Raw genomic sequence first — 24,600 nt, 5'->3', positions numbered from 1 at the left:
TGCTATGGTCTTTCCAGTTGTAATGTATGGATGCGAGAGTTGGACTGTGAAGAAGGCTGACCGCTGAAGAATTGACGCGTTTGAATTGTGGTGCTGGCGGAGACTCTTGAGAGTTCCTTGGAATGCCAGAAGATCATATCAGTCGATATTGTCGACCATAAACCCTGACTGCTCATTGGAGGGTCAAATTCTAAAGATAAAGCTCAGCTACTTTGGTCATCTGATGAGAAGAGAGGAGTCGCTGGAGAAAGATTTGATGTTGGGAAAGGTTGAGGGTCGCCGGAGAAGGGGTAGGCAGTGAACGCGATGGTTAGATGGCATCCTCGAGGCACTGCAGATGAAGTTATGTGATGTTAGGAAGATAGCGAGAGACCGGAAAGCGTGGCGTTACATGGTCCACAGGGTCACGAAGAGTCCGACACGACTGAACTGAACTGAATTTATTAGAAATGACCATGCATGACAGATATTTGACCTCCCTCAAGCGAAACTAGGATTTTAATATCTGAAAAACCTAAGTACATAAGCAATAATTAAAAACAACTAGTGAAAAAGACTTCTGTTTTAGTGCCCCCACTAAAAATATACTTCCAACGTCCCTGATGCAGTTTAGTGGCCAAAACTATTCTGGAGCCCACCACTATGACATTTCCCCTTTCCTCCCCTTACGGTCTCCACACACAAGTGTGACAGGTAATGCGCCTTTCCTCTTATCAAAAAAAATGCGGCCGTTTACTAATCATTATGCCTTTGAGAAATCAATAAAATGAAGAATAAAACCAGCATTATATCAACAGAGCTATCGCTTGACATTCGGTTCAGGAGCTAGTTTTTTTTTTTCTATCACATCCACCAAGGTACGAGCGCCGCGGCCGGGATCGAACCTGCGACTTCGGGACTATCAGCTCAACTGAGCAATACGGGGCGACCCAAAAGAGACAAATTCCCCTCAAAAGGCCCTCCACTAACAATGCAGGTGCACTCTTCCGTGCACAAGAGTGCTGTACAGAGTACCTTTTACATGCTGCAAAAATTACATTGGTCAATCAGGAAGGTGCCTCAACAGAAGGCTATGAGAACATGAACACTGCCTAGACAAAGCCCTGTTATCGAACCTGGCCCTACACTACAAAGAGTACAGCCAAAAGACCCTTTGCGCCCTCCTTGCGCTCCCCTGTTCAAAAAACTAGTGTTGTACAAACACAGAGAAAAATTAACACGAGAATTAAAAGAAGCCTATCTCATTCACAAGAATTCTGACACGTCTTTAAGCACCCCATTGGTTATCATTCATCCCCGCAAAATCGTATATCTTGACGAAACTGGTTGAAGTGAATTGGTGTTTTTATTGTTGTTTTTTGGGAAAACAGAGAAGCGTCCGTGTGCTTTACAACGTCAGTGCATGTTAAAGATCCCCAGATGGTGAACATTACTCTGTAGCCCTCCACTATGGCTCCTCTTTCTTTCTATTTTCATTCACACCTTCTTCCCTTCCTTAAGGCATCGTTGAGGTGTCCACAAAAAAAAAGTGTGGCAGCTACTTGCCTTTTCTTTCCTGTAAACCAATTTACTCATTACCAAAGACCAAATGTGCAAGTAAATGACCTGGGAGTTGCAGTGTGAAGAGGTATATTTTTTTTCAGAGCCTTCCACTAGGGCTTCTCTCGATTCAAGGTCAAATTTGCAGTGCCACATGACCTTGGGAGTTGCAGTGCTAAAAGTAGAGCATGTTTTAAAATTAAGGGGACGTTCAAGCATCACCTTAGGAGTAGATGAGATAGCAAAAAAAAAAAAAAGATGTAGTAGCTCGACTATCCTTGAACAAAGTTTCACGAGCGTAAGCCATTGGCTGCAGTCGCTGCAGCAGATTCGACCTTGGCATGCTTCCAAACTTGGTAGGCCCCTCGGCAACGGCTAGTCTGGCATAAGGATCCAAAATGCATGCTTGTCAACTTGACTCCCTGTGTGGTAAAGCTGTGTTGTCTTTAGCGAGAATGGCTTCCTCTATGCCACGCTGCATTTTGTCATGCTGCCTGGTGGATATGCTGTCATTAGCTTGGGTTCGAACCCGATTGCTGGCGGCTGCGTTTGACGAAGGTGAGAGGCATCTGTGTGCTGTGTGATGTCAGTGCACATTAAAGACCTCGGGTGGTCAAAATTACTCCACTGACCTCCACTATGACCTTTCTGCTTTCACTCCCACTTTCCTCCCTTCACTTACGATGCAGTTCAGAAATCCATGGAGAATTGTGACGGATACTGCACTGCTTTCTTATAAACCAATTTATATTTTACAAAAAAATGCCGCCGAGTACCCTTGACGTTGGCATATTGTTCGCTGAGCTGTTGTGCGCATTTGGCTCTAATGTGGCATGAGCGGCAGCGGAACTGGTTTTCAACAGCTCAGAGAGGATCATTTGCCTCTTTCGGTTATCAAAGACTATTTTTGCCATTTGAACTATGTCGCTAAAATTAAATTTCTTTGTTCTCATTTGGTTGGCAGACGGGCATTTGCCATGGTTGACACTGGCCTACCACGAGGCCAGTGTCACTGCTCATGAACTGAAAACAAGTGTGGCATAAGGACCCAAAATGCATGCTTGTCACTTTGGCTCATTTCAGAGCCACTTTAACATGATGTTGTTAAAGGCGCTGTTCATCAGAAAATCCAGTGTCAACATTGTGAGCGAAAAATCATGAGCATGGTTGTTACGACTTGGGCACCTTTTATATAGAAGAATGATATCATAATTAGCCTGCCAGTAGGACCCTTGCATTCATGTTACTCCTAGGCCACGCATCCAAGCTATGCCATGGGGAGACACTGAGCCAATTCGAATGAGTGCTTGAAGGGAGAAATCTCGTGACAGCCCGTGCGGTGTCGCACTCCATGATAATAAAGTGCCGCGTCCTGCCGAAAAGCAAGCAGTTATTCCACAGTGTGACTCAATGCAGCGTTTCTGGACAGGGACTGCACCGCGAGCAAGCGCAGCAACACTAGGGCACCTACAGTTGACAGGCTTTTTTTGTTGTGACATATCAACTAGCACAAGCTCAGCAAACACGGTGAACATCAGGTGTCTGAAGCGAGCAGAGACAACCAATTCTTGGCGGGAAGTCGCTTTACTTATGCACTCTGCATGAGGCACTGACGGGAGCAGCAGGCACACTGCAGTATACGATTCCCCCTTGTCATGCCGGCATGAGCACCAGCAGGCCCTGCACGAGGTATGCCCCTCTCGATCAAGAAGAGGGCAACTGCTGCCAACCACTTGGCTGAGCTGAATGCTGGGCCAACATCGTTGGCCTCGTAAGCAGAAAGATCACTCACTGTTCAGTCGGCAGACATAATTTTTGCCACCATATACAGAACAGACTGCAAGGAAGTTTTCACAAGCTTGATATAAGAGCGTTTGTTAGCTGAACCACTACAGGTGTACTCTGGCAACAACACGATGGGATATCATAATGCGCTGCTTTGTACAAGGCTTTGGTTGTATGCTGCCCTAAATGTGATCCTATAGGAGACAATTCCAATACATTCAAACTCAAATGCCAGTTCAACTACATTTCACAGCATTTTGCAAAAAGTCATTCCAGCACTTATTCCTGCTGCATTGGAAGCACCTATTCAATGACTAAGCCATGGTAGCCAAGAAAACTGTTTTAGGAATGATAATGCATCGGCACTATAATGTGAGCCTGAACGCCAGGAACAACCACAGGATATATAAGTAGTTGCAGATGGCAACAAATGGTTCATCCTGCAAATATTTCTTTCTCTTAACAATAAACTCATTCATTCATTTCATTTATTCATACTGTCAGCCCTGGGCGGGCTATTACAGGAGTGGATATCAAACTTGAAACAGAAAAAGAACACATCAAACAAACACTGAGATCAACACTAAATTTCATACATAATTGTGTTTGCCACTTGAACAAAACAAAAACATTGTCATAGAAATCAAGCAGAACATTAAACATTGTGCAGTTTATCTAAAAATTCGCTAAGTGATTGTGACGTGACAACGGAGTTTGGTAACATATTCCATTCCTTAATGGCTCTCGGGAAAAAACTAAATTTAAAGCAATCATTTCTGACAGGCGGCATTGGGATGTACAAACTGTGACGATGGCGTGATGTTTCCCCTGTTTTAATTTCAAAGTATTTTGTTTGATCGATTTTCAAGTAGTGGTTAGCGATCTGGAAAAGAAACTTGCGTCTGTCGCATTTGGTTCTAACGTCAAGTGTTTGCAAATCAGCAGATTTACACAAAGAAGTTGGAGAATCAGAATAACTATACCTATTAAATATAAACCTTGCTCCGAGACGCTGGATTCTTTCCAGCTTAGAACAGTTGGAAGCAGTGTACGGGTCCCAGACAACTTTTGCATATTCGAGGATAGGCCTAACTAGGCTTTTGAAAACCAGACTTTTTATTTCAGGAGTTGCACTGCACATATTGCGTCTCAAGCTCCAGAGTGCCTTGGAAGCCTTAGTACATACATTATCTATGTGTGAATTCCAGCGTAAGTCAGATGTGAGTGTTACTCCAAGGTATTTAAAATTACTTACTCTAGTTAGTAATCTACCATTAATGCTGTAACTGTAATCAAGGACAGCTTTCTTTCTTGTAATGGTCATAAAAACTGTTTTGTTTGAATTTAATACCATCTGCCACACCTTACACCATTCATGTATTTTCTTCAAGTTTTGATTGAGTTCTGCCTGATCTTCTGGAGTATTAATTTGTTTATAAACGATGCAGTCATCTGCATACAGTCTAACTGGAACGCTCAAACCAACAGGCAAGTCGTTGATGAAGATCAAAAACAAGAGAGGGCCCAGAACGCTGCCCTGGGGAACACCGGGATCGACTGGCATGACGTTGGATTTATACTCTTGAACCTGAACATACTGCACTCTAGACGAATGATATGACCTGAACCACTTAGTTATAGATTCATTTTTAAATATGGCACTGATTTTTAGTAATAGTTTAGGGTGCGAAACCTTATCAAACGCCTTTGCAAAGTCCAAAATTACGATGTCAGTTTGCATGCGGGAATTAATTGACTGGGAAAGATCATGTACAGTTTCCGTGAGTTGTGTGATGGTAGAAAGCCCCTTGCGGAAGCCATGCTGGTTTACAAATAGGTGATTGTTACTCTCAAGAAAAGTTGATAAGTGAGCGTACATAATATGTTCGAGTAACTTGGAACACGTGCTAATGAGGGAAATGGGTCTATAATTTTCAACGTTAGAAGTGGGACCATTTTTATGCACAGGCACTATTTTCGCACATTTCCAGGCAACGGGAACATAACTACTGTCGATAGACGATTGAAAGATTTTGCTAAGAAATTTAGAATTCCACTCTGCATATCTATATAAGAATTCATTCGGGATACCGTCCGGTCCTGAGTTCTTTTTTATGTTGATATTCAAAAGGAGTTTCAGAACTCCTTCTTCACTTATTTCTAAATCGGGTATAGGAGGGCAACCTGGAGGCTCAAAAAACGGTGATTCGCCGTCATCTTCAGTGAAAACAGATGCAAAAAATGAATTAAAACTTTCAGCCCTCTGGGGGCTCTCTTCTTCATTAGAATGGTGAGATTTACCGCCGCCATTTATATATCGCCAGAACTTACTGGGCGCTTCAGTAAGAAATCTGGTGAGAGTCTGACTGTAAAAGGTATTTTTACTTTCTTTGATGAGTCGCTTCAACTCTTGGCTCATACGACATATGGAGGTTTTTAATTCAGGGCTTGGGTATTGTGAGCATCTTTTTCGTTTCCTTTTGAGCTGTCGTTTTTTGTGAATAATGTCTCTATTAATCCAAGGATGCTTCCTTTTTGTTATTTTCGTGGTTTTAGGAATGAACATCTCAATTGCTTTCGCTGTCATGTTTGCAAAAAAATCCCACAACTTATCTGTGCCAAGTCCGTCTTGATATAAACACATGAATTCATCAAACGAGATTTCAAGGTAGTCCAGTAATCCAGTTATAGGAAGCATATCCAAACCAGTTATAGGAAGCATGAAAATTAAGTCTGTGAATATTATGTTGTTGACAATATCCATGTTACATCTGCAATAAAAATATTGCTTCTTTGCAGCTGTATTCAATGATACATGTAAAATGAGACGAAAACTAAATATAATTGATGCCCTCATTAATCACAAAAATTGCCAAGTTATCAACTTTGTGCCTCACAGGCACAAAAAGCCCATTAAACTTATGGGAGTGGCTTTCAAGACACCAATTGTATCACAGGATGAATATATATTCAAACCATGAGGTCAAGTTTTTTTTTTTTTAGCACCTTTTTTATACAGCTGCAACACAAGTTGAAGGAACACTACAAAGATACTAGCCTCAGCTATGATACCATATTGCTAAACTGTCATCCTTATAAAAAATTATAGGGGGTCAACGCCGCTGAACTGAATATGCAGCGAAAGCTTTCACTGCTGTCGCCCTTGGATTGCATCGAACACAACTGGCGTTTCGTTGAACGCATCAAAGTTCACCAGCATTCTAGGCAGAATCCACTTTCATGCCCTGTGCACGCGATGCCGGCTTTTCTGCTCCACTCGATCAGCTCTCCACGACGGCGCGCACATGCAAAAACTACCCTTCTCCTCCGTGTCACCGCGTGCATCTGCTGGGATGCCGTTACCATCCTCCTCCTCCTCTCTGCATCAAGCACAGCAGTGGAACACCTGTGAAATGACGTCACTGGAATGACGTTCCAGGCACTGCGAAATGCGCGAAGGGTAGCATAGTTCAGCTTTCGCTGCAAAAGCAGAGGCTGAAAAAAAATTCGAGTGGCACTTTGGACCACTAAAGTGCAATAAGGCGAAAGCCTTTGTTTGAGACTTCGCTGGTTCCTGGTTTTACTGCATCTGCTTCTATAGGCTGTGTGGTGCAGCATTTAAGGAAACGCCAAATGAAAGGCACCACATGGATGCCTGAATCGATATAAGTAGACAGCGTAAGCTACCAGCCAACATTTAAAGCCTCACTTTAACCAAGCCATATGAGCATGTCTGCATGGCCTAGGGATAACGTGAATGCAAGGGTCTTGGCAGGCTGATTCTTATATCATCCTCCCATTTGAAAAGAGAGGCCCGAGTCGGCAGTGCCTGCCAAACGATAATGCCCTGTGATTGGTCGAGACCTCTATGACATCATCTCCACCTCAGCCAATCGGAGCGCCACAAAAGCGTGACACTTTTTCTGACTACAACGATGAGCCATTAAAAACTGCCTAAAAGTTAGACTACAGCAGTGCCTCTTGAGAGTACAGATCATGGATCGGGGCCAAGTGAATCTTTTGCCAAATGCGACCACTTCATCAATTTAATATTTCAATGTAATTTCAATTTCGATGTAATAAACTTTACTGAATACATTGGTGGGTAGCGAATTTCAGTGGGAAGTTTGATTTGGTTTGTGGTGTTCAACGTCCCAAAGCAACTCAGGATATGAGAGATGCCGTAGTAGAGGACTCCGGAAATTTCGACCACCCGGGGCTCTTTAACGTGCATTGGCATCACACAGTACATGAGCACCTTGCTTTCCACCTCCATCGAAAAGCAGCTGCTGAGGCGAGGATTAGATCCCGCGTTCTTGGGAACAATAGTCGAGCGCCGTAACGACTTTCAGTGGGAAGTAGCATGAAGGATAACATGGCTTGAAACTAAAGCAGCGCCATCAACTGATAACTGATACATATCCTAAGAGGGAAGCTAAGAAGCCTGGAGGGGTACAAATCTGGTGTAATGCCATTAATTTATTGTCCCACATGTTACTGGGGATGAACAAAGGGTGGTTCCTAGTAGCTTCAGGACGAATGAAGCGGCTGGGCTAAAGCCAAAAGGACGCTCAGTTGTGGATGTGTCGGGAAGCGACCGGAAAGTCCGATGTTGCAAGGAGATATATCACATAGCAACATGGAATGTAAGATCTATGACGCAAGGTAAACTGGATATTGTCAAGCGAGAAATGAACAGATTGAACATTGATATCTTGGGTATCAGCGAGCTCAAGTGGACCGGAATGGGAGAATTTAACTCTGGCGACCATTATGTCTTTTATTGTGGGCACGAATCCAAGAGAAGGAATGGGGTCGCTCTCATAGTAAACAGAAGAATGAGCAAAGCAGTGCTAGGGTACAACCCCATAAACAAACGAATGATTTCACTTCGGATCCAAGGTCACCCTTTCAACATAACAGTTATCCAAGTCTATGCACCAACCACTACTGCTGAAGAAGCTGACGTTGAGAGATTTTATGCGGACCTACAGTGCCTTTTAGACCGCACCCCATCATCAGACGTCGTTTTTCTCATAGGAGACTGGAATGCTAAGGTCGCGAGTGAAGAAATATCCGGAATTACAGGCAAGTTCGGTCTTGGTGAGCCAAATGAAGCTGGGCAGAGGCTAGTAGGGTTTTGTCAAGAAAACAACCTGACCATAGCGAATACTCATTTTCAACAGCACAAGAGGCGCCTGTACACATGAACTTCACCGGACGGTCTGTACAGGAATCAGATCGATTATATTCTTTGCCGCAGAGAAGGAGAAGCGCTATACAAGCAGTAAAAACAAGGCCTGGGGCCGATTGTGGCACTAATCATCAGCTTCTTGTTGCCAAAATTAAGCTTCGATTGAGGAAAACAGAAAACTAGAAGGCCTTTCAGGTATGATCTGGATCAAATTCCATTAGAATATGCTGTGGAAGTGAGGAATCGATTTCAAGAATTAGATCTAGAAGACAAAGAGCCCGACGAGATGTGGACTGATGTTTGTGATATAATACAAGAAGTTGCTACTAAGGTAGTTCCAAAGCAAAAGAAATGCAAGAAAGCAAACTGGTTATCTGAAGAGGCTTTGCAAATAGCTGAGGAAAGGAGGATATGGCAAAAGTTATGGGGGAAAGAGAAAGATACAAGGTTCTCAATGCGGATTTTCAGAAAATAGCAAGGCGAGATAAGAATGCCTTCCTGAACATACAGTGCCAAGCAGTTGAGGACAACCGCCAATTAAGGAACACAAGAGCTCTGTATAAGACAATCAAAGATATCAAAGGAAGCTTCTGTGCTAAGCTAGGCGTGATAAAGGACAAACGAGGCAAGGACCTCACTGAAGCCTCAGAGATAAAGAAGAGGTGGCAGGAATACACAGAAGAACTGTACAAGAAGGACCCGAATGTGCAAGCCCAACATAAGACGGTTGTGATTACTGATCTCGAGCCGGGCATCCTGAAGAGTGAAGTTGAATGGGCCTTAGCCAGCCTTGCTAAGAACAAAGCTAGCGGAATTGATGGCATTCCAGCTGAGTTGCTTCAAAACCTCAACCATGACGCTGTTAACATTCTGCATACATTATGTCAGAAGATTTGGACAACCCTGCAGTGGCCACAGGATTGAAGGAGGTCAGTTTACATCCTCATTCCAAAGAAAGGCAGTGCCAAAGATTGTTCCAACTACCGTACGATCGCACTTATTTCGCATGCTAGCAAGGTGATGTTGAAAATCCTCCAAGGTAGGCTGCAGCAGTATGTGGATCGGGAGCTTCCGGACGTGCAAGCTGGGTTTCGCAAGGGAAGAGAAACTAGAGACCAAATTGCCAACCTTCGCTGGATCATGGAAAAAGCAAGAGAGTTCCAGAAACCCACCTACTTCTGCTTTATTGATTATGCGAAATCGTTTGACTGCGTAGATCACAGCATATTGTGGCAAGCTCTCCAAGAGATGGGAGTTCCAATTCACCTCATCTGTCTCCCCAGGAACCTGTATGACGGACAAGAGGCCACAGTCAGAACTGGGCATGGTCTTACTGATTGGTTTCCGATTGAGAAAGGAGTGAGGCAAGGCTGCATACTGTCGCCCTGCCTATTTAACCTATATGCAGAGTGCATCATGAGGAAGGCCGGTCTGGACGAGTCTTCAGCTGGAGTGAAGATTGCTGGAAAACGTCTCAACAACCTTAGATATGCGGATGATACCACTTTAATGGCAGAAAGTGAAGTGGAACTCAAGAGACTTCTGATGCGTGCACAAGAAGAGAGTGAGAAGTTTGGGCTTAAACTGAACATTAAAAAGACAAAGATCATGGCGTCTTGCCCTATCAAGTCCTGGAGCATCAAGGGACAAGAAGTGGAAGCTGTGACAGATTTTCTCTTCTTGGGCTCCAAGATTACCTCGGAAGGAGACTGCAGCCATGAAATTAGGAGACGCCTGCTTCTGGGAAAGAGAGCAATGGTTAGCCTTGACCGCCTAGTAAAGAACAGAGACCTTAGTCTGCCAACCAAGATCCGTATAACTCGTGCTATGGTCTTTCCAGTTGTGATGTATGGATGCGAGAGTTAGGCTGTGAAAAAGGCTGACCGCTGAAGAATTGACGCGTTTGAATTGTGGTGCTGGCGAAGACTCTTGAGAGTTCCTTGGATGGCCAGAAGATCAAATCAGTCGATATTGTCGACCATAAACCCTGACTGCTCATTGGAGGGTCAAATTCTAAAGTTAAAGCTCAGCTACTTTGGTCATCTGATGAGAAGAGAGGAGTCCCTGGAGAAAGATTTGATGTTGGGAAAGGTTGAGGGTCGCCGGAGAAGGGGTAGGCAGCGAACGCGATGGTTAGATGGCATCCTCGAGGCACTGCGGATGAAGTTATGTGATGTTAGGAAGATAGTGAGAGACCAGAAAGCGTGGCGTGACATGGTCCATAGGGTCATGAAGAGTCGGACACGACTGAACGACTGAACTGAACTGAATGCCATTAAAGAAGAGGAGGTACTTCACCTGTCCCTTTTGCAGCAGTGCACTCCTGAAGATCGATTAGCCAAGTGTAGCTCATTGTTTCCAGCAATATTCCTAGTCAGTGTCCTTTTAAGCTGTAACTGATAAAGCAACTGCACAACAGAGTAATATCTTCACATAAAAGCACACCAACAACACGACATCAACATGTTTGCCCCTGAGCAATCCTTAAATTTCAGGTATAATGCTACTGCCTGTATACTGAGCACAAAGATGGGAGAATTATGGTAGTGAGCTAAACATCACGATAATGGAAGCAGTGTTTATGGATTACTATGCATACTGCTCTACTCTAACACTATACAGAGTACAATACTAGTCTGAAAGGATTCTTAGAAAAAGAAAAAGCCACTGAAATTTTGCACATTATTTAAAGCTACTGGGCCTGAAGTACAAAAATAATTTTTCAAACAGTAAAGCAAGCACCCGTTAATCATATGCTACATGTCCAAACTTTCATCAGCTCAAAATGTGCACAAAGTTGTTGCAAGAGTGCTGCAAAATGAAAAAGAACCCGACAAAGATAGGAGCGTTTCTTGTTCTTGCTTTGAGGCAACCCAAGAAGTTTCACTTGAAAAGCAGGCTTCACTTATTCACTGCTGATGCAAGAGTGGAAAGTAAGTGTGTGCGCTGGTGTTGTCCGAACTTATCACTGAGGCATCCCTACAGTCTTTGCTTTACTAACTTGTACCAATAACTTCTTTTTAAGTGGCTCATAAATAGATCACTGATATCCCACAACTACAATGAATAGATTCATCGACCCACTGAAAAAATGCTAGTTGCAGGGATGTTTGTGGAACATGAAAACTGCTGCACAGTCACAACGTGATGTGAGTGATGCTGAGAGATGTGTCCACTGCAGTAATAGTTACACTGGTGGCATATCAAGTCCAAACATTTCTGAATGCACCACTTGTGTTTGGACAGTGCTCAAATTCATCAACAATGTGAGATACAAGGTGGCAGGTGCACACCTGTTGTCCCATGCGCACCACAAATTGATTGCATCCATGTGCAAAAATAATCATCAAATCATTACAAGGACTGGGGAAAAATGCACTCGTTTACCAAGACAGTAATATACCAGTAAAGAGGAGTCATTATCATTAGCAAAAGTTGTCCTGAGTGCCATACCAAAATAATAGGGACACGAAAAATTTCAAGGCTGGTGCACCCACTGCAGATTCACTCAGGATCTGTTTGTAAGTGGCCAGGACCAACCTCGGCTTTGTAAGTTCCTTGCAAGGTGAAAAAATGTTTTTTTTTTTTCTTTTAGCACAAACTGCTATGGCAGAGGCAACACTAATAGGTTGTAGTAGTTAGTGACCTGAATACACCACTCGCAAAAGGACATGAGACAATAAAGTTTCACCACCCCAGAATGACAAGTTGCAGAGGTAATATCCCGACATTTTTCTGCAATTGTCTTTGCCAGGCAACTTGACAAACACGAACCATTAACAAATACATGGTTGAAAAACAAATGTGTTGGTTAGCTTGCATGCAAGTGCTCGGCATTTTCCCATGTGCAACTTTGTAGTGGTGTGGACAGATCTACAGCAATCTGAACCGTCAGGCAGTCCAAGTATGCACTCTACAACTCCATTCGATCAAGCTGCAAGACTACAAACGCTGGCCACAAAAAACAACGAGTTTCGCCCATACACAACACCCACATGTCCAGTTCACTGCATTCAAAACACTGTCAAGTACAGAGCCTAGTTTTACAGTTAGACTCGTAATGCTTGGACGAGCATAAACATATCCACAAGCACCGAACTGCACAGTAAGGCAAGCATAGTCAACCGTAGCCAGAACGAAAAAAAAAAAAAAAAAAAACATAGTTTGGGAAGTTTAAATCCATATAAGAAATCTTAAATAGATCCAATCTGCTGTGCAAATAACTGTTGGCTAAATGTTCGAAACTGATAAATCAAAGCGATAATTGCAAGTGCAAATTCTTAGTGCTCAATTCTTTGCTCAAAAAATAACATTACCAGAAAAAAAAAATACAAGTAAGCTTTGAGTTGCAGTAGCTGAAAGGATGAGGCATTAAATATTGACAATACCTATTGTTCAGGTCCACTTAAATCTTCACACATACAAAAACACAGACCTGCAAAAGGCATCACTAACAGTGAATCCCATCTGGGAGCAGCTTTTCCTTCAGTTTGCCGAACCGCAACCTGCTGACATCCAAACACTGCTGCATGATAAAGAGCCAATCTCTGTCGCAAAGCAGTGCCAAAAAATGATACTTTCACAAAGAATGCAAACTGAAGAGAACATGTGTCGCAAGATTCAGCTAAATATTGCTATCTACAACATCCAGGCCCTGGTGGCCATGTTTGACACGTCCTCTGGTTTTCTTCCACTCCCTGCATCTATGATACTACTGCATCTAAGTAATGCTTCTTTGAGATAGTACCCTCAGGTCAGGACAAGTCCAGTATGCTGCAAGTAAATGTTTTTTACAAATAAAGACAACAACAATCCTCCTTGTCTTTTTTAAGATGTTATATACACACTGGAAATAGTATGCAAAATGTACATGCCATAGCAGGACAGAGATTTTGATCATAGGGACTTATAAAAAATCATAACAGTGCAGTCTTAAAATGGTACTGACACATCTAAATGTGTAAAAAAAAAAAAAAAAAAATTCACATCTGTGTAACAAAGTGCAAACTGCAACAAATAAAAGGAAGCAAACAAGTAATGAATTCCAATGACTCACAGTGGTTAGTCTGGACTTGTACAGCTAAATGCATTAACAATTAAAAACAAATAAGCCTGCAAACTCAACTGCTGAGCTAGTTGGTTGTCAGACATAATTACAGGGAATTCAGTGCAACACAACACAAGAGCTCGTGGTGTCCCCTTTCTTGTGTGTGTGCTGCGCTGAACTGACGTGCCCACCCCAATAAAAGAAGTCATATTAACCACTGCAAGAGACCTTATTTGATGGAAACTATCAGTGTCAAATGACAACTGCAATATTAGAAGCAAAATAACAACTTAGCTGAACGCTTCTACAATGCGGAAGGCAAAGCCTATGCAGAGTCCTGCACTTTTCATCTGGGAGCACAACTGATGCATGCCATGTGCTATTGCGCTGTGTACTGCCTCTCGATACACTCTAGGGGTGCGCAAGAATATAGCATCAACTTTTCAAATACTAATTGGCACAAGGTTCTAATAATGCACCTGTTTTCCCTTGGATGACTGATTGGGAAACAGGCCCGACACTTACCCTGCACACCATTTTGTTGCGACTGTCCCATTCATGTAGCAGCATTCGTAATGCTTGTGTACATGGCCCCCAAGACATGGCAAGAGGATGTGGCTCATACTAGCTCTTGTTTATCCTCTCTAGTCGTTATCGAGGGAAGGCAATTTTCCTGCACATGTAATGTGACGCTCAAATTTAATATGCCGAATTCATGTTGTGGCTTTTAACAGCTATATCTTTAATTGCACCAGTTAGCACTGTACCACAGCGCTGCTGTTGTAAATTCACCCGATTGCATTTTATACAGATACTCACAAAAGTAGCGAATGTTAATACAAATATTGGTGCCATCGCTACTTGACTTTATTCAATCCAGAATGGAAGCAACACTATTGCAGGTATGCAACCCTCAGTCGATGACGGAGCTTGGGAAAACTGCATCGAAATGCCATCTAGCGACACTTGCATGTAGATAAAGTGGAGCACTGTCACTCAATACTGTAGCTAGATTAAGTTGCAATGCAGTCTTCCAGACCTCCACCCCAGGCTGAGTGTTTTATGCCACTTTTGCTCACGACTACAGTAGTAGTCATAGTAGTAGTTGTACTAAGAGATGCTATTAGAAGACTATTTGTATTTGATTTGGTTCAAAAAAAGTACTATTCGCACACCCCTAGTATTTTCATCTATCAAAACCGTCACAGATTGAAACAAGGATACCGAAACACCTCCGGACAAAAGCAGTGGGTTTCTGTGGGTCGACCAGGGTTTGAGCTGGCCCACAAGATCCACAGCCTCAAAATGGTGTGGCAGTGAAGCATCAACCAAACTGCAGTGGCATACACTATCCTCCAAGCAGCGCTCTGGCTTTTGTGACTGCCTAGCCAACATACACACAAGTGAGTTGGGCTAAACATCTTGGTGGCACCTTTTCACAGGCTCCCTCTCAAGCAAATAATGCCTGGTTAGTAGCATTTCGCTCATGGTAACCCTTTGCAATGGCCTACAGCATATCCACACAAGAAATTGTGCAAGTTACCAACGACTTCTTTATGATGAGAACAATGTTAATTCACGTATAGCTATGCTACTGATCTACTCACAGTCATTACGCCACACCTCTACTCTTGCCAACTCTTGTCTGAACTAGTGTGATTAAGGAACCTGCACATGTTCCATTACAACTCCCCATGTTTTTTGTTTTTCTACTGGGTTATAAAAATTATTCTTTCTCCTATACCATTACCGTGACACCAACTTGGATGAACTTTTACGAGATGTTAAAATGTCTTGTTTCGTGCAGCTGCCTAGCTTGTTTATTAATGTCAGCTCTAGCATAAGTATTTTTTTTTTTATTTTGCAGGCATTTCTTTATATACAACATGAAGCTATAAAATTCCAGCTCTGGAGATGCCTCCTTAATCTACCACAATAAGACAGCACTTGCTACCTGCCCGACACTGGTCTGGCCTTTAATCCCATCAGCTCCCCAGAGGAATGATGGGAAGACTCTTCTAAACTATGTACAGTGGCTGGCAAATTGTGCTATGGCTGTTGCGGCTCATGCGGCTGATGGAGCACGAGGGGTCACTACTAGCTGGCTCAAGGGGTACAGACACTTGTTTTTTCAGCCTCTGCATATTTCACTTCAGTGTTATTCCAAAGCAATAGCAAATGTTTACCACACCGGCTTCTCAGGGCTGGAACCTCATTTCCAGGGTTCCAAGTTTGCATCATTCTCTCCCTGAGCTTGATTAGTAGAAATACCAAAATCGGATGTCAGTTCACTTGCCACAACTTACAGTTCCACTGTTTCCACCATTCAGACGAGGGCAGACAAGGAAAAAATGACACTCGTGAAAAATGACGCAAGCTCAGAATACATACCTAGATCTCTAAGCTCCACTGACGATAATGTGTAACGACGAGTGAAGAAAGTTTGTAAAATGTTTCAGCCAACACTGTATGACCAGCAAGCATTTATGCCTGTAATATCAATGTGTAATTGCTCCACATTTACAAATACCTTTGGCCAACAAAGGAACCAAAACTAAATGCACAGAAGCAATATCTTGAGCTACATGCTTCAAGCCTTGCTTTCCCAACAAAATGGTTTTGGCTTTCATGTCATGGTTTATGCGCAGTTAAAAAATGGACAGCTTTCCTTGCACGATCCTCACTCACTTAAGCCAGAGCTCAAGTCTTTGTTTTGCACCTTGCTACAGGAACTAACAGTACTTTGTATCTTTGACAGTGTTGGACAATGCTCAACTGTCCGATGCAATGAATACGAGTGAACGAGGATCAGCCCATCAACCTCAACAAAACAACGCTTGATAAAATTTTACCATACCATTTGTTAATTTGATTCAAAACCAGCACTTTTTCATCCACATATTTTATCTAGGTCTCATAATAGTCAGTTTATTAGTTTTCCTACGCAAAAAAAAAACAATTATGCAGTCCTTTTTGCTATGAGCAGTTCAGAATTATTCGAAATTGTACAATTGAAACAGTACTAAGATTTTCAACTAAACAAACAAGAATGGCCATATAACTGGTGGAAAGACTGGTCTGGGTACAAATGCCACTTAGCTTGATGTTTTGAGATGTGTTACATTCTCTAGTTCAAGAAAAGAAGCCCCTCATTTACAGCATGCTTAATTGTGCTATAACAACATTTATGAAAAAGGTACACTATGCACATGGTGGCTCAAAAGGCCCACTGACAGCAGTCTAACTATATGGTGAGGCAAATGAGATATTCAGAAACCAACAGCACGAAAGATTCTTGCCATAAATAATTAATAGCAGTACTTGTTTACTCAGTGTAAGGTGAATTTTTATTAAGTTCCCAAGCTGTCCAAATGCTCAGCTCTAAGATGTGTGCTGCATCTTTGCACTTGACCTGTTTTTGTATACAGTATTCACGTGAATCTCAAATTTTTCTTTTAAATATGAGTTTTAAGGAGGGTCACTTCACAGCTGCCTGAAAATTGGGTTCAAGAGGGAGGACTGATCCATGCAATAAGAGAAGAAAGCTTAGGCAAGGCTATAGTGGCAGCCTAGTGGATGATCCTCCAGCGGCCATTGGTGGTTGCTGGGTGATTGCTTGGAGAGTGCGTCCTTTGTTTGTGCACACGTGGGCATTGAGATGTGCCCTAACTTGCGCTTGGCCAATTTGTGTGAAAAGTAGGGGCGTGTGAATATTAAAATTTTGGAATATGAATTGAATACGAATGTGGGGGAAAACATGCCTTCGAATATCAGATCAAATAACGACTATCTCATCAGTGAAAAAAAAAAAACATTTGAAAATAAAAAATAGCAAAAATGCTTGTCTTATTTATTTCAGGATTACATGGTATTCGCAAATAGATAAAAACTAGAATTGCACAAAACTGTGTAACACTGCTGAAAAGTCCAGTATAAATTTTATACAGAATTCTCTATGCCAGTTTTCGCACAGGAGGGACCTCTATGAAACTGGGTACGGCTGTCATATTGCTGCTGAATGCAGTAAACTCTCGTTAATTAGGCCTTCAAGGGAGCATGAGATAATAAAACCGGAAGTTCAAAACCCATTAGCACCAAAGTCATTCGATATGAAGCTCCAATGGCATGCCTCCACTTGGTCCTCTCAAAGGATGCTTCACTGCACAGTCGTGGTCAAGCATTGCAGTGAAACACGCAGTGCGGGGTGAATTTGATCAATTTTGGTGCACTTGGTAAATTTTGGCAAAATTTTAATATCAGTTTTTCGAATGTAAGTCAAATAAAAAAACATTCAATTCATATTCAAAATTTCAAATATTCAAGCACTTCTCCTTGGCAATGGGTGCAAAGGTCTTGAAACGTGTCACTCCGGTATGTGGTTCAACCAACCGGCTTTCCGTTTGCATAGACGTTGCAGATCATTTGCTTCGACATCTTTTGAACTTGACTCGAATCTTGTCAGGTGAAAACGCTTCCTACCCTTGGATGACCAGACCTTAACAGGCAGCTGTCGCCATCTTGTCTGCAAAGTCGAGGTGTCTCGAAAACCCGCGACAGACATCAGACGAGAAAACCCGGTGGAACCGAGAAAAGTGTTTTAGGCATAACAGCTTCATTTCGAAAAATCGAATCTGTGATAAAAAATATATCGTAAATAACTAGCAGTTTGATTTCAATTTGTTTTTGCAGAAATCGATCATGTAAGTAGGGACTATATTCAGCTGTGCAGGAAGATGATGCATTTCGGTTCCGTAGCTTTGGCTCCATTGCCAAGGACAAGTGTCCCCGAGTATAGTTAAATGTTATCGCTGCTGCATCAGGAAAAATCCTAGCAACCGCCAGGCACTTCAGCATTTCAGAGGTGAGTGTGCATAGGTGGAAGCACCAGCAGTTTGCAGCTAGTTCAAGAAAGCATTTACCAGACCACCAAGGAAGACTTGGCTCAGTAGATGAATCACTGTCAAGAGAATACATATGAACGGAACTGGTCTGTGAGCCCAAGATTAGTCAAGCAACTTTCAAAGCAAGCAAAATGTGGACAGAGGTTTGTGAATCCCTGGAGGTTCTCATTCTACTGTCAAAGCCAGGGGCTTCTGGAAGATTTTTAGGAGAAGTTAGTGTCAGTGCAGTGTTATGCCAAGGGGCCACAACGCAAAGACTGCTATGACCTCAGGGACATCAGCAATGCTGATCAAACGTCGATGCGGCATGCAGGTCAACAGCACTGTCCAAAAAGTCTGCTCTAAAAACGTGGAAGCTAGGATTATGGGAGGGAGATGAGAAGTAACTGCAATACTGTAGAGTTGAAATCATGTTCTTGAAAAGAAACCAGTCAAAAGACGGAACGCAAACAAAAGACGAGGCACACACGACGAATGGACTAACAGCTGTGCTTTATTGAGAGAAACAGTCTCCCAGGAAAGGTAGCAGAGCCTGCACAGTTCAATCATCAAAACACTACATGCTAGGGAGAAGCCGTGCTCTAGTGCTGTTGCGATAGGAAGCTTAGTTCTTTCTGCATCAGAGATAGAAGGTGTGTTGATGTAGTCATCCCCTTCCATACTAATGAGAAACGCTTAAACAATCTCGCCTTGGTTCTGGGCATGAAGCACCAGCAACATAAAAGGTTGCTTCAATCTAATCAAGTGGTTAGTGGGTAATTCATATGTAAAACAAAGGGCAAGCTTTGAAACCTGGTTTTCAACCTTTCATCCAGTGAATCTTTGCCTGTGGTTGTAAACCAGGTTTTGATGGCCATGCTTGCTGGTGCTTCGTGCCCAGGACTAAGGAGTCCTCATTACCATACTCAGCGGCTCACTCAAAAATTGTCAACGGGGGTTTGCTATGAACTGCTTCTGTAATGCACTACAAAAAAGTTGCCACCACAGCATGAAGGCAAGCTTCGATAACCAGTTTGAATGTTTGGAGGTTTTCCAAAGCAGTTTTTGAGGGCAGAAACGTTACTGCAAAAGATTAAGGTTTGAGACCTCTAAAGGGCTGACAAAAAGACTGTTGGAAGTAAAAAAATTCAAGTGATGCTTTGCGTGCATAAAGTGCCCATACCATCAAAAAGATCACTGGAAGTCAATGTTGTTTTTTCTGCTCCCTGCAAGCTTTCAAGCCCATGTTTTGCAAGTAGCAGGACTTATCGTACTGTCTGTTTGACGCAGCATGTGCCAAAGATGTGGTATACAGGATTCTGCTGACCTGCGAAAAAGTGTACATCAGCCAAACAGGCCAGTGTATTAATGAAACACTGAGAGAGTACCACAACTCTCTGATCCCATCTGAAGATGCTAACTTGCCTCAACATTGCCGGGAATGCAGCTGCTACCTGCTGCTTTCTAATGTGAGTATGATTGGCAGAGGCAAGGGAAAGGTTGAGCACAAGACTGTCAAAGCATTTCTAATTAGCATGGAAGGAGATGACTGCATCAGCACACTTTCTACCCCTGATGCAGAAACAACTAAGCTTCCTATCGCAACGGCGCTAGTGCACGGCCTCTCTCTAGCATGTAGTGTTTTGACGATTGAGCTGCGCATGCTCTGCTACCTTTCCTGGGACTCTGTTTCTTTCAATAAACGTTGTGTGTACCTTGTGTTTCCTCTGTGTTCCGTCTTTTGACTGGTTTCTTATCAAGAACTGCAATGCTGACTTGTGATGTAAACCGTACAATGCTCCCCGCTTACATTGTCTTTAACCAGAAGACATTATGGAAGAATTGCGTGATCATTCGCTTTCATGAAAAGGGATGACAGCAGGCATGTTCAATGCTGATTTGGATGCTTTCAAGGGCCACAGTACTGAAATGGCTTTCAATAGGCACTGACAACCCACGTTGTAGTCCCAGGAAGGATTACCTGTCCCCTAGGTGTGCACCTGGACAAGCCTGGGAAAGACAATATTCAAAAACATTACTGTGAATAGATGGAGCAATAGCCATGCGAGTTTGCACAGTAGATCCTGTACAGAAACGGTATGCTGGTACACGCTTCTGATAAATGTGGCTTTTAAACGACCTCAATGGCAAAGATTATGACATGTTGTGATAAGACAGCAACAAAAATGCCAGCACCGGCAGCGACAGTGAGTGATGGTCGTTTGTTGCAATAAATATGCAAGAAAAAATTTCCTTCAGTCTGGAAAAACTTTTCCCTGATTTCCCTTATTAATCGTGTAGGAGTCCAACATCTGGGACCATGATCGATCTGCTCGAATTCAGTACCTGCGCTCTTCACAAAGGCCACAGGGTGTAAAAGGCAGCAGCTGTGAGTCACAGGTAAGTGCTCCTTAAACTGTCTGACAACTCTCTCTCTGTGCAACTTGCACATAAAAGCACTTCTCTTCCTGCTATCCGCATTACAAGTGCACTATGATGGGCATAGACCCACTTGCATTTTGAGAACGTAGCACACACAAACGAGGACAAAAGAAGGAATGCACAGACCTGCCCAGCTTGGCATCCTAGTGTCTGTACCCCTTTTAAACTGGAGCTTGCCAAAAAGAGAACTGTGGCAGAGTGCCTAGGCACCGTCGCAATAAACAAACAGTATACATTTATGCACCAGTTCAGGGGGCTGTGTGATTCTAAGGCACTGTACAATGTACTGCAAGAACTTGTGGGAGCAAGCAAATTTACATCCAGGTGGCACACCAGGCAGAGACTGTCCTCGTTGCCAAAGAGCCCTTAGATGACAAAACAGGTGGGCCACACAATGCCACATTTGTTTCATGCTTGATTTTTCAAAGTAACCACCATCCCAAAAGTAAAGCTGTTTGCCGTTAATCTGTCTGAAATCTTGCAAAAAAACGTGCAGGAAAGGTTACATTTGCTGGACAACTGCAAAGACAATGTGAAGTCGATTCCAGAACACATTCTATTTGTTCCTGTATGCTGCTCCAATTTCCTTAGCAACTGAAGATCACATTGTGCACTTGTCTACAGACATGTCTTAAAAAAACTAAAGGTGGCATTTTGCTCAACCTACTAAAGCACAGGAAATGAGGAAAAAGAAAGAACTTAATATGCCAGTGCTGCTTTGGCAACGAAGGAAGGGTCCACCTTCACCACACCTTTCTCCTGTGGTGCCGCCTGTGCATGCACTACAGAAAATCCTTTTCCGAAAGTACCGCAGACATTGGAAGGGCACACTAGAAAAGATTTTTAAGCAGGCAAAGCAAACCACTGGACTTGAGAAGCTATCGAGGACATTCAAGCAAACATTATTTACAGAGGTGCCCACAATACTGGCAAGACTGCCATCATGTCGCTCTGAAGCAAGGATTGACACCATCAACAGTAGTGGTACCTCTCATAACTGCTCGCTCTTGCAGCTTGCAGTATCATTCCTGGACACTGTCCAAACAGACACTCAATGCAACAGTTCTGGACGAGCAACTGGTTGTGCAAGGACACAGACGGACTAAAGTGAAGTCCGACGGAATAAGCAACCGCAGACTTTGCTTCAGGAGAGCTCTGCAAGATACAAAACATCTTCACATATTTTTCAAGGAGCATGTTCACAGAGGAACTTACAGGCAATGTCCACACTAGCAGCACCCTACGATGTGCTCTGACCGTAACTACACCACGCTGCACCATGTACTCAGCACAGCACTGAAAATTTCTCTGATCTTGTTACAGAGTCAAACGACATCCTTTGAGACAAACCGCTGTAATCGATATCTTTCTTACCAGGTTATTTCAATTGCAGTAGTTAGTGGCAAGCACCTAGCAGGGTTCACACCACCAATGTTATTCAAGTGCAACCCTATAAAATCTTGTGCTTTGAAAATGAGAACGGACATGATGTTTGGTGCGGTGAGGAATCACTTTCCCAGGCACCAGATAAGAGATGATCAAGAGGAGGATCCATCTGATGGGCACCTCACCAGAACTGTGCCAAGTTCCTGGAATGGTCGATGATGAGCCGGAGCAGCTTCCAGAGCAGCAGCTGGGCTGCAGCCATGGCACCGAGACCCTCCTCGCCATAGGCCTTTTCACAGTCGCTGTCATCGTACTTGTTCGGATCACGGCCATGATCCGAACGACAGTTGTCTCACAACCGCAGCTTGTCTTGCGTGTTGGAAATGATGGTGCAGTAGTAGTCCGGATCTCGCACATGGCCCAGTGGCTCTGCATAGTTAGTGATGCACTCACCATCCACACAAGTGCACGGCCGCTGGCTTTGCGCTCAATAAAAACTGCTTAGCAGCTTCCAGCCTCTTTTGACTTTGTAGACATACTCAAAATATTGCATTTCCCTATGCAATCAGTGCAAATTAGATTACAGAAAAACTAATTTTTTGAAAAGAATTAGACCATGCTAAATAGAATCATAATATGACCTGGAGATATCTGAACCAATTAATGGGGAGTAGTACAAACTGCAATGCAGGCAGAATACTCCAAAAAGCATTTGGTGAGTCTTATAGCTCAATGGAACATTGTGAAAATTTCAAATAGGTACTTTTCAACTGCACATGCATTCCTGCGACAAAAAATGCACCCTGAAGATCTGAATAATTTTGGAGGAGACAATAATATATCCTCGGCGTACTAACCAGAAATGACAGCATTGGATTTGCTTCATATTATATACTCAATCCCTTTCAATAAACCTGCCGGATGTGATGAAAGAAGACTATGTGATATGATCCTTGATATCAACAAATTTGCTAACGTTATGCATTGTAAATGGTGTACCGATTACAGCAGAAATTCCCCAAAAACTGAAAACTTCAATTGTTAGACCTGTGCATAAACACGGAAAAAGCAGAACAATAAGCAACTATAGTCCAATAAAAGGGAAATTTTGGCGAGTGTAGGTTGTTCATGATGGTTTGGTGGGCGCTGTTTAACACAGATACAAAAAGAAGAAAACAAGGGACTGGTGCCTTTTTCACAACTGATTTATTGAGAAGAAAACGAAGAGAAGAAAAAGAAAAAGAAATGAAGATTAAGACCTGCAAAGATAGTCGATTTCCCTTTTCAATAACGAGAACAAAGGCTTGCTGACACAGTTTCCACACAAGGCGATATGGAATGCTTCATTCAGCTCTCTGAATCTTTGCTGTGGATGCTGATACAACACCTGTGTCGCGTCTCAAAGATAGGTCGGCAATTGTTGCATTCATTCACCCCTGAGGATTAGTCATTACTGTGCTCTTAGAGGCGAATGTTCAAACAACACCTGGTTTTTCCTATGTATGCCAGTCCACAAAGGAAAAGAACTGTATAGACCACACCAGTTACACAGTATACAAACGTCTCTCTATGCTTCTGTCACAAACCCCCGCCTTTACGGTCAAAAGAGGTGCGGGATCCTCTTTACGATTACTCGTCGTTCCTCTATGAGGGTTGTGAACACATTTAAAAGTTAGGCCGGTCAACCCGTGAAGCACGTGTGTCGGTGTGTGATTGAGGAATAAGTACAAATAGGTCACTTTCTTTTACAAGCAATTGAAGGTTTATAAATAGCAGACCAAAATTACACTGATAATAATAGAGTACAATGAAAGAGAATACAACGCCACGACAAGATATTGATAAAGACGAAGAAATAAATGATAAGAGAAAAAAAAAAATAACCCGACAATGAACAAAACACTGTGATAAAAATATGAAGACTATAAAGATAATAAAGCAGGTATTTCAGATATTATAAGTATGAGCAAAAAGTTACATAAGAACACAGCGTAAAATACTACTAAGTCAGGTCAAAAGTTAACAAAGCGAAAATAATGTTCGATTGAACAACAGTCCGTGGCGAATGAAATTCTCACGTCTTCTTGTTTGCTGAGGCGTCGAAGGCTGTGTTGCTCGGTAGCGGCGGCCGTACAGGTGCAGAGGACGATGCGTCGATCGCGGGCCCGAAGAACACAATACGCTTTCGGAGCACCGCGGAGTGGCCGGAAGTTTGAGCCTTCCCAAACGCACTGGTGAGGGCGTGCTGCTGTCGGTTATTTTATACCCTCGGCCGACTATGCAGCAGCCGCGTCAAGGACAGGCGGTCGCTGCCCCATCGGCTTGTC

The 24,600-nt window shown here is 42.9% G+C and overlaps 1 protein-coding gene and 1 long non-coding RNA gene across 4 annotated transcripts in view; both read right to left on the bottom strand.

The window, feature by feature from the left end:
- LOC146187507 (uncharacterized) lies at positions 1–22,535 on the bottom strand. Its single transcript, XR_014708246.1, has 2 exons — positions 22,459–22,535; positions 1–6,730 (listed from the first exon to the last, which is right to left on the bottom strand). It is a non-coding gene; the product is annotated as an uncharacterized LOC146187507 (long non-coding RNA).
- Positions 6,729–24,600, bottom strand: part of Zwilch (zwilch kinetochore protein) — a 183,245-nt gene continuing 165,373 nt past the window's right edge. For all 3 annotated transcript variants that reach the window (XM_084607722.1, XM_084607723.1, XM_084607724.1), the window contains one exon: positions 6,729–22,702. In XM_084607722.1, coding sequence (XP_084463848.1) covers positions 22,626–22,702 — 77 coding nt within the window. In that variant the 3' untranslated portion in view covers positions 6,729–22,625. The remainder of the gene's footprint in view (positions 22,703–24,600) is intronic.

This window comes from Amblyomma maculatum, chromosome 6, assembly GCF_055883805.1.
Source record: "Amblyomma maculatum isolate TAMU_Amacu chromosome 6, ASM5588380v1, whole genome shotgun sequence".
Taxonomy (NCBI): domain Eukaryota; kingdom Metazoa; phylum Arthropoda; class Arachnida; order Ixodida; family Ixodidae; genus Amblyomma; species Amblyomma maculatum.
This window is presented reverse-complemented; position numbering and strand designations above follow the sequence as displayed.